The 17,578-nt window shown below is 53.8% G+C and overlaps 1 protein-coding gene across 2 annotated transcripts in view; it reads left to right on the top strand.

Annotated features, from left to right (window-relative positions):
• Positions 1-17,578, top strand: part of DOCK1 (dedicator of cytokinesis 1) — a 288,665-nt gene that overhangs the window by 43,055 nt on the left and 228,032 nt on the right. The window contains exons 5-12 of one of the 2 annotated variants that reach the window (XM_059661723.1): positions 1,117-1,213; positions 3,905-4,053; positions 7,085-7,220; positions 8,109-8,266; positions 9,795-9,876; positions 10,306-10,441; positions 13,584-13,656; positions 17,336-17,478. In XM_059661723.1, the coding sequence (XP_059517706.1) occupies positions 1,117-1,213; positions 3,905-4,053; positions 7,085-7,220; positions 8,109-8,266; positions 9,795-9,876; positions 10,306-10,441; positions 13,584-13,656; positions 17,336-17,478 (974 nt within the window). The remainder of the gene's footprint in view (positions 1-1,116; positions 1,214-3,904; positions 4,054-7,084; positions 7,221-8,108; positions 8,267-9,794; positions 9,877-10,305; positions 10,442-13,583; positions 13,657-17,335; positions 17,479-17,578) is intronic. The other variant, XM_059661724.1, reaches the window with a different exon arrangement.

The following is a 17,578-nucleotide window of genomic DNA, read 5'->3' as shown; positions in this document are numbered from 1 at the left end:
AGATTATTTTAGCTCTCAGCAAATAGAGTCGCACCCTGCCCGACAGAGAGACGGGCACAGAGGGACAGAGACACCCTTGTCCTGTGCCCGGGGCTGGTGGAAGGTGGATGGAGAACTGGGGGAAACTGACAGCTTAGAAACAGGGTCCCTGCCGCTGCTTCCCGCCGCCTGTCACTGTTCTCCATGCTGCTACCGGCCCGGTCTCCCCTCCACTGCTCCCTCCCAAGCCCACCTGCCTTTCCCTTCCCTCCCGGCCCAGAGCCTCCTGCCTTCAGACCGCACGGGTGGTCTCCTTCCTCCTCCTTCCTCCTTCGCCTTCCCTTCTCCTGGTCCTGGTCGGGCATACACAGCAGGCAACTGATCGCTATGTCTCTCTCATCCAGGTTTCTCCCTCTCTTTCTCTCTCTCCCCCTCCCCCCTTCCCTGCCACTCTCTCTAAAAATCAACAGAAAAAAAAGTCCTTGGGTGAGGACTAACAGAAAAACCCCAAACAAAACAAGGCAAAACAAAACACCAGTGCTCGCGCACCTAGATCACGGGTTAAGGACAAGTCAGGGTTAACCTGTTGGGTGGAGAGAAAGGGGAAGGGGTTCATCAGAGCTGGGGTCAGGTGGAATGCCTGTGGCCATTTGAAAGCAGTGACTTGGCTCAGAGTTCGCCACGGGTAACCGCTCCGGCGTTATCACATAATGAGTTTTATGCTCCGTGGAAATGTAGAAGCCATCCTATTCCGAGCCTGCGTTTCAATGCCGCACGGGTTGGTTGTAATTTGGGGCACGTCTGAGATAGATGGGTACAGGTGATGAAGGTACCTTCCGCCTCCCAGACCTTGACGCCCGGAAGACTTTTGCGGGTATCACCCTCCTGCTTGGTCTGGGCTTGACATTGGAGGTGGGCGGCTTGCACAGCGGGTAACAGACAAGCATTCCCGGGCTTTGTCCGAACACCACCTGTCGCTCTTAGAGACTCATGCTGTCTTACGTGTGGCTCCAGCCCTGTGTGCATCTTCTCTCTGTTTGCTGATTTGGTCTATGGCCTGGGTTTGGAATTTACAGGTTTCCACTCGCAGGGATTACGGAGCCGTGAACTTAGCTGCCTCTCCGCCTCTCTCCCCAGGCAAGATGAAACGGTCATCCCCGGCGACCTGCCGCTCATTCAGGAGGTCACCACGACGCTACGGGAGTGGTCCACCATCTGGCGGCAGCTCTACGTGGTGAGAGCCTGTGGCATCGCAGCTAAAAGAGTGACAGCGGTCTCTCTGGGCCTTTTCTGTCCCCATCCCCTCCCTTCTCTCCCTCCCCCCTAACCCCCCTCGGAACCTCAAAAGCAGACCTGGGACCAGGCGATAGGCAGAAAAGGCAAAGAAAGCAGCATGGCTTGGATTCTGCTCAGCCTTGGGGGGTCATGCGCCCTTTAACCTGCTCCGTGTTGGGGTGCAGCGGGTCTCAGCTTCCTTGTGTTGGAAGAGGGACAGGCTGCTTTGCTTTCCAAGAAGGACTGGGCAGTCCTTGCGACGGACCCTCCGTGTTTATATTTTGTTCTCGAAGACAAAAACCTGCGTTTCAACTGCAATAGGTGCTCACTTAGGGATTTGGTAGGAGATGATTACTATTTTTATTTTTGGGGGGGGGGGCGGCACTCGGCTGTTATCATTGGAGGAAACTACATAGCCGTGTGGATTTAAGAGTGACTGTTAGAGGTGGGGATTGTTTCCATTCTGGCTTCTTTGTCTGTTTCTGCTGGTTGTGGAAAAAGTCTTCTTATTAAAGCAGAGAGGTTGGGGCCATGGCATCTTCCATTTCCTATTCCCTCAGGGCACAAAAATTCATATTTGCAAAGATTACCTTTTGTTAGCCCTTATTTCTATTCCAGCTGCTGCTTTCTTCTCATATGCTAATGCCGTCAGCTCAGAGCTGCGAGCTGGGCTGTGCAGGGCCAGCAGCCCCTGGGTCTGGGGATCTGGACACTTCCTGAGCCTCCGCAGCTGCGCCCAGGCGGGCTCCTTGGTTTTCATTTTGCAGCCGCTTCCTGCAAACGCACAGTAATGAGCAGTTGCCGTAATTGTTCATCACATGTTCTCCCAGACCTCAACACGTCCAGTTAGCGACGCATGTTTTGTGTAAATTGGAGCAATTTTGTCGTTGCTGTTTCACATTTGACTTAGCAAATTTTAAACAAAATAATGCAGCAAAACAAACAGGAGTGGGTGCTGCCTCATGTGTTAGTGGACACGGTTTTATGTGATTTATTTCTTTTTAAAAAATATTTTTATTGATTTCGGAGAGGAAGGGAGAGGGAGAGAGATAGAAACATCTATGAGAGAGAAACATCAACATTGATCAGCTGCCTCCTGCACGCCCCTTACTGGGGATGGAGCCTGCAACCAGGGTCTGTGCCCTGACCAGGAATCGAACCGTGACCTCCCAGTTCATAGGTCGATGCTCATCCACTGAGCCACATGGGCTGGGCAGTGGACAAGGTTTTAGCCATATTGCCCTGAAGCAGGCATTCCCAATGGCTCCTTTGGTCTCCTTTTAAAAAATTTATATTTGCCTTTTATGGACCTACATTGTGGGATTTGTACAAAGCCAAAGATAAATGCTTATGCTATTTTTATTTTTTTATTTTTATTTTTTGTGATTACTTTTTGCTTTACTGTGTTGTAGACAATTTAGCAAAATATTAAGGATGTTAGCTATTTGCTAAGGCTTTAGAAAAATGGGCCGGGAGAATTAATGAGGGGAACAAAAACAATTTTTCAGTAAACCACTAATTTTGACCATTTAGTTTTCATTTAATAAATGAACATCAGGATCATACCATAAAGAGAGTTCATGGGATGTTAGTGTGTTATATGATGATGGAGGTGGGGGTCTTAGGAATTCGTTGAAAGGAGGTGACATACTGGAAGTCGTCGACGAGAGATTCAGGGATGTGGAGGAGGCGCTACTTTAACAGGCACGATGATCACATTTAAATCTTTTATAGGATCGTAGGTTAGAATTTTACCGACTCAGGTGTCCCCTAGATTTCTTTTCACAGGAAGAACCACGGGGCTATTTTCCCTTTGGACGGTCCCTAGTTTCCTTGGCCAGTTGACCTCTCACAGGTGCACAACTGTGGCTCTTCTCTGTACCGTCCCGCCCTGGAGATGGGTGGACGGTGAGAGGACGTGTGGATCCTGCACCTTCCTTGCGTTTCCCTTTTGGCTCGTCGACTGAGATCCTGCTTCTTGCAGGAGCCTCCCGCCTGTGTGTCGGCAGGACCTCGGTGCTCTGGGGCGCTGCGCAGAGATGCCAGTCTGGGCAGGCGGGAGCTGTAGGCTCGGACTGACTCCGCAGGGGTCCGTGGTTGCCCCGCGGGGCGTTATGCAGTGGGCTGGCTCTGAGGCTCTTGGGGCACACCCGGCTCTGGTCGGCCTGTTGATTCAGAGGTGCCTCGTCTGCAATGCAGACACGATGTTGAGGGTCATGCATTACTTTTTTATTCTTTTCATCTTTTAGTGTCTGGTAGGAACCACATTCCATGGAACGTCTTTTTTTTAATTTTTAAATATATTTTTATTGATTTCAAAGAGAGGAAGGGAGAGAGAAATAGAAACATCAATGATGAGAGATTATCACTGATTGGCTGCCTCCTGCACGCCCCCATTGGGGATCGAGCCCACAACCCAGGCATGTGCCCTGACTGGGAATTGAACCCTGACCTCCTGGTTCATAGGTGACGGTCAACCACTGAGCCAGGCCGGCCGGGCTAAAATGTCTTTTAATCGGACATAAGTTACATTCTGTCCTATAAGGCATTCACTGCACGTGTATTTGGACCCCACCCCCCTCCTCCCCCCCCCCACAGTGCTGGGTTATGCCAGAGCACTGACCTTGGCTTCTCCGCCCCCTCCGTGCAGCAAGACAACAGGGAGATGTTCCGCAGCGTGCGGCACATGATCTACGACCTCATCGAGTGGCGGTCGCAGATCCTCTCCGGGACGCTGCCCCAGGATGAGCTCAAGGAGCTGAAGAAGAAGGTCACCGCCAAGATCGACTATGGAAACAGGTGTGTTCATCTGGGAGATGATTTCATGCTTAAGCGACCCGGGGCGATAACGTCGACCCAAGCCTGGAGGAGACTAAACTCCTATTTTATCGTAAAGCCAAACTTCCCACGGCCAGGCAGTGGCGTGGTTTTCATGTTTAAAGGGAGGAGCGTTTTCTGTTGCATCTCGAACACCAGGGGTTTTCCGAGTCGCAGTAGATCCTGCTGTTCTCTTCAGGAAGCGGGGTGAGGGGCCTGCCCTTGGCCTGGTGATCCCCCCCCTCCCCCCCAACCACCATGGGTTCTAGAGACAGGATCTTTGACATTGTCACGTGAAACCCATTTCATGGCCACCTGCCTGAAAAACCCACACTGTGGAGCTTTGATGTTATTTTCCATGAGAGCATTGTGTTTCCAAGTCATGTCCAGAGACCACCTGCCTAGTTTGGCTGCAGGAAGCTGCCAGAGTACCGGATGCGGGGACAACGCAGTTAAGAAAGGAGGCGTTTCCAACGGGGATTTACTCCTTTGATGGGAAGCACAGTCGGTGGGAAGACAGTGTTTTGCCCGAGGAACTCGAGTGCGCGCCGTCATTTCTCTCTAGCCCAGGGCGCTGCACATAGCTCTCTAGGTCCTTCTTCAGGGAAAAAACGATATAAAATAGAAGCACAGTGTTGCAACTTTGATGTTAAAGCGGCTTCCGGGAAACATTTGACAAAGGCCATTTGATTAAAGTCAAGGACCCTCTTTCTAGGAAAACGCACGTACCGGACGCACACACGGCTTCGCATATGATGTCTTGGGCGGTCCCAGCCCCCTTTCCTCAGTGGAGCTTCGGCGTCCAGCGTGTTCCTCTCTGACGGGCTGGAATCAGGGGTGGGCAAACTTTTTGACTCGAGGGCCACAATGGGTTCTTAAACTGGACTCAGAAGAAGGAGCTGCGGCCGTGTTTCCCGACGTTGCCATGTTAACGCTGCTGCTGGTGAAGGAGCGGAGGGGAGAGCAAGAGAACCCTCCGCTCTTTCGGCTCCGCGGGCCGGATAGAACAGCCGAATGGGCCGGATCCGGCCCGCGGGCCGTAGTTTGCCCACGGCTGGATTCTCTTGTTCGGCTAAGATGCTCCTTGCTAATGATTCGGAGCCTCTGAGCAGTGGTTGCTGAGAAAGCCACAAAGAATGGTTGGCAGGCCACTCCCTGTGATGGCACGTGGCATTCTGGGAGGAGCGTGGGTGCCGCCAGGAGAGCGTCCTGGCTCAGAATCCAGGCTCTGGGCTCCTCCAGGTGGCTCTCTGAGTTGAAGTGCCCTCCTTTGCGAAGTGGGTCTGGCCATCTGCCTTGGCAGGAGGTGGTGAGGCGTCCGTGGCAGGATGGATGTGCACAGCAGGTCAGCACGGGCGTCGGTCCGCTCTGCAGGATGCTGATTCTGTGTGGGGAGCTTTGTCAGCCTGGACCTTCTGGCCAGGCCTAAACCCAGGAGCTTAGCAGCTCCGCCCACACCCCAGTGGATCCCCTCCCCAACTCATTAGCATGGACTCCACCCACCTCGAAGCGACCCCGCCCACACAGCACTAACTGTCCAGAGGCCCTTGCAGGGCTGGGGGAAGCAGTAGAATTTGCAAAGACAACTAATGAGGGCTGACACGGCTGCTGAGGAAATCCTCTTTCTGTTCCTCTTGGGGCGCCGTAGTCATTGCAGGGACTGAGGCTGTGCCCACGCGGGACAGGGACTCTTTGCTTAAAAGCCTGTGTGCTCTCGTGCCCCTGACAGGCCGCCATGGGTCCTGCTTCACCACCAGTGAGTTTGCTTAATTGATATTAAAAGGAAAAAGTTAGATTTCTGTGGTTGCTGTCCAAACGGTGAACTCTAAACCCGCCTGACGGGTGGTCTTACTCCCATCACAGCGGACGCTGGGCGGCCCTCAGGGAAAGAAGCCGGGGGTCAGTTTGTCGGGATGGAGTCTTTATTGCCAAGTCCACGTTCCTCTTCCCCTTGTGCCCATGAAAGACATTCTCTAGTGGAAATTTGTCTTTCTTTAAACAGACTTTCCTAGGTTTTATGGTTAAAAACATATGACGGTTTTCTGCTTCAATAGACCTGTGAATGGCAGGCAGGAAATCTCAAAGGCAAAGTGTCAGTCATCTATGGTTAGACCAGCGGTTCTCAGCCTGTGGGTCGTGACCCCTTTGGGGGTCGGACGACCCTTTCACAGGGGTCACCTCAGACCATCGGAAAACACATATGTAATTACATATTGTTTTTGTGATGAATCACTATGCTTTAATGATGTTCAATTTGTAACAATGAAATTGGGAGTCACCACAACATGAACTGTATCAAAGGGTCGCGGCATTAGGAAGGTCGAGAACCACTGGTCTAAATCCTCATGTTTTCGTACCACCGTGGCACAACCCTTTCTTTATATACTCACCTTTGTTCCTTAAATAGAAATGATGGTTAAAAAAAAAAAAAATCACCAAACCAGTTTGCTGGATTTGGGAAAAGAGAGAGAATGTTGCCAAAAAAAACACATGTAGCTGTGGATGGATAGCTTTATCGGCCAGACGCTGCTCACGGTTTCCGTCGGCTACTATATCTCACCATCCGGCCAGAAAGTTGCTTGCTGCTGTCGTGGATAACTTCCATCTGTTTGGCGTTGACACACGGAACCTGTTCCTTGCAGATCCTCTGATGGGCTAGCGTAGGGATTAGAACTGACTCGAAGTAGAAGGACGCTGTGCGGCGGGAACAGTTACAGCGTGTGGGTGCGTTCAGCCATTGGTACTGTTCATATAGCAGCGAATAATGCACTTGTCACGTGGGCGGGTAGATCTGTGCCGTTTCTCACCGTAAGACAATGGAAGCTTTCGTTATCGATTTGTTTTTTGAATTCCCGGGGAAGTGACCTTGCAGAATTACGTTTCCTGGATATTTGTGGGTGACCCCGACTTTCGATGGTGTTTCCTCTGCTCAGCTGCGTGGCCTGAAGGTGTGTTAGGAGAAAGCAAAGCCCTTGGCCGTTGTGCCTGACCTTCTGAGTTCTTCTTGTTCCAGAATTCTCGACTTGGACTTGGTGGTGCGAGACGAGGATGGGAACATCCTGGATCCGGAACTAACCAGCACCATCAGCCTCTTCAGAGCTCATGAAGTGGCGTCCAAACAAGTGGAGGAAAGGTTACAGGAGGAGAAGGTGCGCGCAGCGCTGCGCGGTCCGCCACTCACCTCTGGGCGCTGCTCCCAGGAGCAGCTTCAGCTCTAACGAGTCCAGCACCGGCCAAGCCAGGCTGCGCACTGGAAAGGACCCGCGCAGCACAGCCCACAGCGTGCTCCACACAGTGGTGCACGAGTGGGGCCCGCTGCCAGGCTCGGCGCTGCTGGCCTGGAAGGATTCCATCCCTCTCTGTGCAGGGGTGTTAGCAGGCAGGGCCTTTGTATATTTATTTTTTATTTATTATTTAAAAATATGTTTTTATTGATTTTAGAGAGAGAGGAAAGGAGAGGGAGAGAGAGAAACATCAATGAGAGAGACATCGATCGGCTGCCTCCGGCACGCCTCCTCCCATGTGCCCTGGTTGGGAATTGAACCGCGGACCTCTTGGTTCATTGGTTGGCACTCAGCCACTGAGCCACGCCAGCCGGGTGGGAGGCAGGATTCCAATGACACTTGTTCTCACCTCCTGGGAAACGACACTTGGTTCTGCACAGCTTCTTGGCCATGTGTCGGGGTGACATTTTAAGCCCGACGGGGGCAGGAACACACGTCTTAGTGAGCTTTCTCATCTTCCGTGGCCTTTCGAGGCATCCTGCGTAGAGAGTAGGTTCTCGGGGTCCGTGAAATGATTGCGGGTCTCTGAGGAAAGCACTCCTCTGCGCCCCGGTGGCTGTGGCTGTCACCTGGGGTGCTGTTACGTTACGCTGGCTGCGTGCCGGTTCTGAGAACTCAGGGACCAGGAAGTGACTGTGCCCCGTGTGCTGGCGGGTTACGCCTGGCTTTCTGTTCTGTAGGAGATGAATAAAAGGGCAAGGGCTGGCGAAGAGTGTTGCTAATGTCGCCTTTCCACATTGCTTCCGCTTCCAGTCCCAGAAGCAGAACATGGACCTCAGCCGGCAGGCGAAGTTCGCCGCCACGCCCTCCCTGGCCTTGTTCGTCAACCTCAAAAACGTGGTGTGCAAAATCGGAGAGGATGCCGAGGTGCTCATGTCCCTCTATGACCCCGTGGAGTCCAAGTTCATCAGGTCGGTGCCATCCTGATGCTGGGACAGCAGCCCGAGCCGTCCCAATGTCTTACTCCTGCAAAGAGCCCTCGGGGCCCCACAGGCCACACTCCCCCCAAGCGGCTGACCCCTCTGCTCCCCCGGGACAGTGTGGTGGCGGGCAGCCCCGGCGCTGGGCGAGGGCCAGCCTTCCCCTGTACACGGGTACTTTTTTTCCCAATATATCTTCATTGATTTCAGAGAGAGAACCATTGTTGATCCATGATGAGAGAGAACCATTGATCAGCTGCCTCCTGCAGGCCCCTACTGGGGATTGAGCCCGCAACCCGGGCCTGTGCCCTGACCGGGAATCAAACCCCGACCTCCTGGTTCATCGGTCGAGGCTCAACCACTGAGCCACACCAGCCGGGCTTCATGGGTCCTTTACCTTGGAGAGCTTCCGTCTTGCGAAGTTTCAGGGGCCCAGCGACTGAAGATGGAAGTAACACCTGTTTCCTCTGTTCCTGTGGGCGATAGACCCGGCTCCCCCACTCTCACGCTCCTCTTCATCTCCTTGTTTGAACTTCCCTTCTCTGTGACTGTCCCGGTGGGCCGTGTCTAGACCGGGGCCTGCCCCGTGGAGCCTCCCAGTTAACGCTATGCAGTGAAACGCAGTAAACCCGTCTGGCATGCTGTCCGTGCTGGTGTGGTCCTCTCTTTCCCACTCCCTTGCTTTTGTCCCTCAGTGCGACCTTCTCTTTGTCCAGATGGAAAGAAGGATGGTTTGAGTTATGTGTGAAGCATGTGTGTGTGTGGTGTGTGTAAAACTCCAGTATCTTCACGCGCGTTACTCAGAATTTAAAAAGTGAGTGTGCACCTGGAAACAGGCCACGTGAGTGGATTTCACGCTCACGTCACATACGGGCTTAGTGTCTCCGGACAGAGGCCCCGTCCTACCTGGCTTGTCAGGCTCTGAAACAACGCCGTGCTTATTTCCTACCGTAAATGAGTGAGTGGGGAATTTTATTTATTAAAAAAAAAATACGTTTTTATTGATTTTAGAAAGAGAGGAAGGGAGAGGGATAGAGAGAGAGAAACCTCCATGAGAGAGAAAGCGATGTGGATGGGCTGCCTCCTGTATGCCCCCTACTGGTGGTGGAGCCTGGGCATGTGCCCTGACTGCGAATTGGACCTTTTGGTTCATAGGTCGACACTCAACCACTGAGCCACAGTGGCCGGTTGAATGGTAAATTGTAGACTGTAGTCATTCTCCATGACAAACATGCTTGAGAAGCAGTAAATGCTGAAATGCCATTTTCAGACAGTTCCTTTGTGACTATAACCCTAGGCGCCCGGGGTTGAACCCGCCCCAGGGATGCCCCCGTGCGGGCAGTCGCTCCTCTCCTCCGTTAGCGGAGCAGCCGCGGTGCTTGGCGTTGACACTGCTCAATGCCCGTGGTGGTCTGCGCTGTGAACCGCCGTGGTGTTAACCATAAGCCAGCGTGGCTGAGCACTGAGCGCCCTGTTATCGATGGAAAAATTAATTTGCTTTTCTTCTTTCTCTTTCCAGTGAAAACTACCTGGTTCGCTGGTCAAGTTCAGGATTGCCCAAAGATATAGACAGATTACATAATCTGCGGGCTGTTTTCACCGTAAGTGCGTCCGGCGATGTTGGCTTGAGTCGCCCAGCGTTCTAATGACTGTGTTTAATGACCCCCGCTCTGACCTCTCCCCACGCGGGCACATGGGTCTTGGCATGCCCGCCATGCACGGCCATGTCGTCATAATGACCCCTTCCCGGAAGTCCTCTGTGGCCCTAGCTTCCCGTAGCGTCCCCCGAGCAAAGACCGCCGGCGTTACCAGCACACATCTCTCCAGCGCGGACGCCGGTCCCCCCGACGCTGATGACTATAGTTCCCCAGCTCCTTTCTGGCCCTGAGCTCCTTTCTGGCCCTGAGCTACTTACTAACATGCTAAAAGCTGCCCAGGAATGCGTCTCGATGCCTCTTCCCGCTCTGTCCCAGTGGAACCCGCATTGAGGGACGGGGCTCCGGATAACGTATGGAAATTCATGTTCCTAGGACCTGGGCAGCAAGGACCTGAAGAGGGAGAGAATCAGCTTCGTCTGTCAGATCGTCCGCGTGGGCCGCATGGAGCTGAGGGACAACAACACGCGGAAGCTGACCTCGGGCCTGCGGCGGCCCTTCGGCGTGGCCGGTAACCGTGTCTCCTTGTCCTTGCGGGTCCCAAGGCCGTCACACTGGCCCCGAGGGGAGCTGCTGCTGGGCACTGCATCGGTCAGCTCTTCTGTGGGAGAGAAAATAACCCGTCGGTTCTCTCCCCGGTGGTTTCACAGCCAGGGGCTGCGCAGGGTGCCGCCCGAGGGGCGCGTGCCAATCAGGTGCTTGGCTTCAAAGTGGCCCCCTCTCCTGGGGGCACCCTGGCCCTCATGCTCAGCCTGGAGGGCAGCCTGGCCTTGGAGGTCGTCAGGCCTGCTGGACCTGGCCATGGATTGGCTTAGGAGTGAATTGGCAGCGAGTGGCCAGCAGCCAGGGGGACACAGGCTGCGCCTCCATGTCTGTGCTGGGCTCTGTCTTGTTCGGGGGCCGCCCAGGAGGAGGGAGCGCCCGGCTGCCCCTGCCGAGCAGAGCTGTCCGTGGCCCAGCTCTGCCGAGTCGCCTCTTCGGCTGTCACTCCTTTCTCACCGTTTGCAGAGGGGGTTGGCCGGGCAGTGCCCCGCCCAGCCCGCTGTCCGTCCTCGTGCTTTCTGTGCGCTCTGGGATTCTTGCGATGTGTCCGTGGGGAGGGTTCTTTCACTTTTTCTTTTTTTTGTATTTTCATTGATTTCAGGGAGGAAGGGAGAGGGAGGGAGAGATAAAAACATCAATGATGAGAGAGAATCTTATTGGCTGCCTCCTGCATGCCCCCTTCTGGGGATCGAGCCCGCAACCCGGGCATGTGCCCTTGAGCAGAATCGAACCTCAGTCTGGCGCGCTATCCACTGAGCCGCACCGGCCGGGGTGGTTGAGTTCTTTCTCCCGGACACGTGGCCGGTTTCTCACGGGAACAGCAGGGAGGCCTTCCTTGTCTGCGCTGCCAGGAAGCTCCGGCCCAGCTTCGTTTTGTCGTTTTGTTTTTAACCCCCTCTAAGCAGGCTTCGTTTCCAGAACAGTTTTAGGTTCACAGCAAAGTTGAGCAGAAAGTACGGAGATTTCAGAATGTTTCCGCCTCCTCCCTCCGCCCACAGGCAGCGCCTCCCCACCACCCACAGCCCCCCACCCCACGTTCTGTTTGCTGCCACGGATGAACCCCATGGCCGCGCCCTCGCCACCCAGAGCCACGTGTACAGCAGGGCTCCCCTTGCTGTTGCCCGTCCTGTGGGTTTTGGTAAATGTCCAATGACTTGTACCCCCACTTAACTATCAGACCCAGTTTTCACTGCCCTGGAAGCCCTCTGTGCTCTGCCTGGATTTTTCTGGAAAAACATATCCAGTCATTTAGGTAAATGATTTACTCCTTCCTAAGATTCGGTAACATGCGTTGTGAGGCAGCACATGTCCCTGTTTATTTCCGGCCGGCTCTGGCGTGGGGTCAGCTCTGGGGTGGGGTCTGCCCTGGGGAGGGGTCAGCTCTGGTGTGGGGTCAGCTCTGGCGAGGGGTCAGCTCTGGGGAGGGGTCAGCTCTGGTGTGGGGTCAGCTCTGGTGTGGGGTCAGCTCTGGGGAGGGTCAGCTCTGGTGTGGGGTCAGCTCTGGGGTGGGGTCAGCTCTGGGGTGGGGTCTGCCCTGGGGTGGGGTCTGCCCTGGCGTGGGGTCTGCCCTGGCGTGGGGTCTGCTCTATTGAGGGGTCTGCACTGGACTCCGTGGTGAGTGAAATGTTGAGGGCATGGCGGCCTTTTGCGAGGTCCCCCGAGCGCGGATTCAGGAATTCTGTCAGGCTTCCATCCCTCACCTCCTGAATACGTGCACGAACATTGCACCTCTGTTTTTCAGAACCCGTCGCACCTCTTAAGGGTAATCTCATATTATGGTTGAAGCACCTGTAATTTTTCAGGATCCCTATTTCTCTTTGCCGCCTCTAGGGTAGTTTTAAGGAGATATTTTATTCTTCCCTCTGATGCATTGGGCTTCCCTGAAGTGACCAGGGAAGTCACTGACAGTGTGTGTACGTGGGCCCTCCCACACCGCTGCTGTGAATGCTGCGGCTGTCAGGCACCAGGACGGTGCTGCGTTCCTGTGAGAGCACCGACTCCTCCAAGCCCAGTGCCGTCCCAGCCAGGCTGCCGCTTTCCCTTCCTTGTTTATCTTTATTTTTATGTTAATCCTCACCCAAGGGTAATTTTCCCATTGATTTTTTTTAGAGAGAGTGGAAGTGGGGGGAGGGAAGAGGGAGAGAGAGAGAGAGAGAGAGAGAGAGAGAGAGAGAGAGAGAGAGAGAGAGAAACATTGATGTGAGAGAGACACATTGATTGGTTGCCTTCCGCACACACCCTGACCAGGGCAGGGATCGAACCTGCAACCCAGGTACATGCCCATGACCGGGAATGGAACCCAAGACCCTTTGGTGCCTGGGCGGACACTCCAACATCGAGCCCACTGGCCGGGCAGCTTTCCCTTCCTGTGGATAACAGTGGGATCTTCCCAGCCTCCACATGTGGACTTGTGTGTGGGATGAAACGATTTATGTTTTGATTGGCGTGGCGTTTCCATGGATGTGTGCATTTTTCAAAACTCATTGAACTAGAGTACAATCTGTGCGTTTAATTTACATTTTTTATAAAGACAAAGGTCAAAGCATCCTTTCCCTACAGATTCTCCCTGAGCCCCACTTCTCCCCTGTGGCCTCTCCCCTCTACGAACCCTTCCATCGCAGATCCCTCCGCATGCACACAATTGAACATATTTGCCACCTGGCCAGACTATAAAGACCCCAACGTACCAGCTGTATTTCCCCACGACCTGCTGCGACAGCCACAGGCGGGAAGGTGGGCTCGGGGAGTCACCGTCCCAGTTCAGGTCCTCCACTACCCATGCCAGGGCTTAGGTGCTCGCTTTTCTAGAACATTCCAACCCACAAAGTCCTCCTGGGAGGTGCCCCGCTAGGGGGCCCGTCGGATGCCAGGCAAAGGGATTGATTACGTGGAACTCTGCCCTTGGAGCCCCGCCCCCCCTTGGCCAGCGTTTTCAGAGACTGTAATTCATCTTTCAAACGGGAAGACGAGTGGCCTGACTGTAAGAAACGTGCGCCACGCGGCTCACCCCGCCGTGTGTCAGCAGGCGCTCTGGTGTGCCTTTGGTTTGTTTGTTTTTCTCTGATGATGGCATGTCAGCGAAACAATCTCTGTTCTGTTCTTGTCCCCAGTGATGGATGTAACAGATATAATAAATGGAAAAGTGGACGACGAGGATAAACAGCATTTCATCCCCTTCCAGCCGTAAGTATGGAGCCCTCAGCATGCTCAGCGGGTGCCCTAGAGCAGCGTGTGCTGGTGACAGTGATCTTCATGGTTAAGTCGGTCCGTTCAGCACACGCAGGGATGGGTTCTTTGGAAATAACGAAGAGTCCGTGTAGTCACTGCGGTGGCCCATGGACTTTTGTAGCCAGAAGAGAACCCTGGCTTCGAGGTTGGTCCTGCAGGTAGAATACTTTCCATGTGATCCCGGAATCGCCTTATCACGCAGGACACGCAGAAATTTCGATTCCCTCCGAGCGTGGATGTTTCTTTATGTAATTGATTTATTCTCGTAGCGATTCACATTCTCCAAATACAGTGCTTTCAGATTCCTCACAGGAGGCTGCTGTTCCTAAAACAGCAGACCAAACCAGAGAATGATGGATGCTTTCCTGGAGCGAGGAATGACTCCCCCACGCCCGTGCTCAGGCCGCGGGCGCTCCTGTCTCGGTGTTGCTCAGCGGCCTGGATCCGCACCCACTTTGAAGGATTTGTCTGGTTCGGACAGATGTCTGTAGAGAGGCGGGGGCCTTGGGAGACACCCGGAGAAGACTCGTTCGATCGATGCTCCGATGTGAAGGCAGATCCCGTAGAAAAGGCTGAAAGGCCCGGTGTCATTTCCCTGGAGATAACGCAAGAGGGTGTCCAGGGAATGGGGAGCCGCCACTCTGCGGGCAACCCTGCCCCTCAGACGGGGCCCAGAGAGGAGGAGGAATTAGAATGGGCGAGGCCACGTGTCAGACAGCTGCCCCCGGGGTGTGCACTCTCGGAAGAATAGATGACGAGGAAGGACCGGCACAGGGCCTGCCCCGGTTCTGTCTCTTCTCCTCTTTTCTGGTTTGGCTTTAGTGGCCTCAGACCCCAGACAGGTTTTATTGTAGAAGCTGCACACTGTCTCCAGGTGCTGGCTGCGGGGGTTTGCAGGCAGGTGGGTGGCTGCAGGAGGCCTGTCCCGGGCCGGGGTGGGGTGGGCAGCAGATGTGGGGTGCACCTCCGTTGGCACCAGCAACCCTTGCCCGACGGACCAGCCCACTCAGCCCAGGACTGACCCTGGCTTCTAACTGAGAGTGGAAGGGCGAGCTCTGTAGGCAGGTGATCTGGTCGGACAGCGTCCGGAAGCCTGGCTCAGCAGACAGCTCTGCAGTCTTTTCAACAGAAGAGCAGGAAACCCTACAGTGCTGGCTTGGAGGGCGGTTCCCCTCTATGAACCTCCCCACAGGAGGCCGAGGTCCGATGTGGCTTCTATTTTTCTGTCCAGTCCAGCAGCCACCAGCCATGTGGGCTATTTCAGTGAATATAAATGAAATGCAATTAGATATTGAGCTCCTCAGTCACACGCATTCCTTTTAGCGTGTCCAATGCTAACGTGTCCATAGGGCTATGGCTCCCATATGGGTCAGCGCAGATATGGGACATGTCCGTCATTGCAGAATAGTCTATGGCAGCGGTTCTCAACCTGTGGGTCGCGACCCCTCTGGGGGTCGAACGACCCTTTCCCAGGGGTCGCCTAAGACCATCGGAAAACATATATAATTACATACTGTTCTTGTGATTAATCACTATGCTTTAATTATGTTCAATTTGTAACCATGAAATTGGGGGTCCCCACCACATGAGGAGCTGTATTAAAGGGTCGCCGCATCAGGAAGGTTGGGAACCTGTCCTATGAGGCGAAGCTGCTCTGGAATCACACCCAGTGCATCTAGTTACAGAGGAGCCCTTGCACAATCGGGAAGATTCCTCCGTGCACAGGGGGGGATGTCATTTTTGAACACGGGCAGCTATGGAGGTAAAATACAAGACACACCTTTATAAGATGATCATATTAAGCTGCTTCCTTCGCCCCTGGGAAGAGTGCAGCCCAGTTCTCTTTTATTTTTTAAAAATAGGTCTTTATTGATATTTAGAGAGAGAGAAGGATAGTGAGAAACATTGACCGGCTGCCTCCTGCATGCCCCCTACTGGGGATGGAGCCCGCAACCCAGCATGAGCCCTGATCAGGAATCGAACCAGTGAGCTCTTGGTTCGTGGGTCGATGCTCAACCACAGAGCCACACCGGCCGGGCTGCCCAGTTCTCGTTAATGCTGTTGTGTATATGAGACCTGGGGGTGTCTGAAGGCCTAGTTGTAGCCTTCAGTGGGGATCGCCCATTGCCTGCCCGCGACTTTTGGGAAAAGTCAAAGGAAAGAAAACAAACCACAGGCTCCCGGCTGAAGAGCTAGGGGACTCGATTCTTAGTTGTTGACGCGCTGATCTCAGTTTCACTGGGACGCGGTACGAGCTACTCAGGACAGTGAAGTGCCACCATCCTTTTCTGCCTTTTAGCGAGGCATCCACTTTACAGAGTGTTATTACAGGTGAGCCCCTCCTGTGATCTGGAACTCCTTGCCCCACCAAAGGCAGGCTGATCACGTACAGATGGATATTTGCAGCGTTAGGAGCACACCGCAGCACGCTGTTAGGGGCAGAATAAGCGATGAATCCCGCTCTTTGGGAAATGCATGCTAATGACACCGTTTTTTGCTCCATTAAAACTGATGTATGATGTTGCAGGGTAAGTTTAGGGAAAGGAAGCGCAGTCCCTCTCTCTCTCTCGCTGTCTGTCCGGTCACCGGGGGAGCCAGTGTAAACAGCCCTCAGCTCCTGAGCAATGGGGCTCAGTGATGAATAGCACGCGCCCTGGGTCCCAGAAATGAGGTTAAACGTTGTGCACACGGCGGCTTTCCTCGCGCGTTGCATAGTGTCCGGCTGTGCCGCACCCTTTCTCTGCTCGTGTCTATGATCGGGTCCTCATTCATGAGCCCTGGAAACATTGATGGGCCCATTCATACTTACTATTATTTTATCCTCACCAGAGGATATTTTTCCCATCGATTTCGAGAGAGAATAGAAGAGAGGGAGGAGGGGGGAGGGAGAGAGAGGGAAACATTGATGTGCATGAGAGAGAGACATCGATTGGTTGCCACCCACACACACCTTGACCAGGGCCGGGGATCAAACCCACAGTCAAGGTATGTGCCCTTGACCGGGAATGGAACCCTCAACCTTTTGGTCCAACCGGCCAGGGCTCACATTCATAATTGCGCCACGATTTCACGTTCCAGGGATGGTCGTTGGAGTCTCCAAGACTGTGTCATTCTTTTCCCATGGAGTTCCCGGCCCTTTGGAGCGCCACCCAAGTGGCTACCACCCCAGCTTCCTCAGAAATGAGGTGGCAGGGATCCTTTTTAAAGAATCTTGATTTTGCTTTTTTCCCTTCAAACCACCTGCCCCTTGCCCTACGCTAGGCTTCAGAGTGATTGAAATGGAAGGAATGTCCTGTGCATATATTTCCTTGGGATTAAATGCCACCCAACTGCGCACTTTCCGATTAGCTCCCTTTTACTGCTTAGGAGAAGGGGGTGTGGTCTGGTGCCCGCTTGTTTCCCGGGGATAGGGTTGACCTCGTTTTGCTGTACTTTTTTCGTGTGGTTCGGCATTTTCCTGATCAATGCTCTCCCCTGTCTCTCTTGTCACCTATCCTGTCCTTTGTCGTGCGTTGACTCACGATGACTCTCTCGCACTCGGTGACGATGATCTCTTGTGTTCCCTTGTTACCGTGACCTCTGGGTCTCTGTGCCCCTTTGTCTCCTGTGGTCTTGGTCGTCCCGTGCCCTCCAGGCTCGCGTTGGACGACGCCATTCGACACAAGCCGCTGAACATGTCATCCCGTTTTTCACCCAGGGTGGCAGGGGAGAATGACTTCCTTCAGACTGTTATAAACAAAGTCATTGCTGCCAAGGAAGTCAACCACAAGGGCCAAGGTACGTATTCTGCCGTCTTGTTTCTGTGAATGTCCCCTGGCTTGAGTTTGGACAGTGCCGTGAGGTTTGCATTTTAGTTGGATGATGATCATGACGATGG

This window comes from Myotis daubentonii, chromosome 13 (genome assembly GCF_963259705.1).
Source record: "Myotis daubentonii chromosome 13, mMyoDau2.1, whole genome shotgun sequence".
Taxonomy (NCBI): Eukaryota; Metazoa; Chordata; class Mammalia; order Chiroptera; family Vespertilionidae; genus Myotis; species Myotis daubentonii.
Note: the sequence above shows the minus strand (reverse complement) of the source record. Positions and strands in the feature narration are given on the sequence as shown.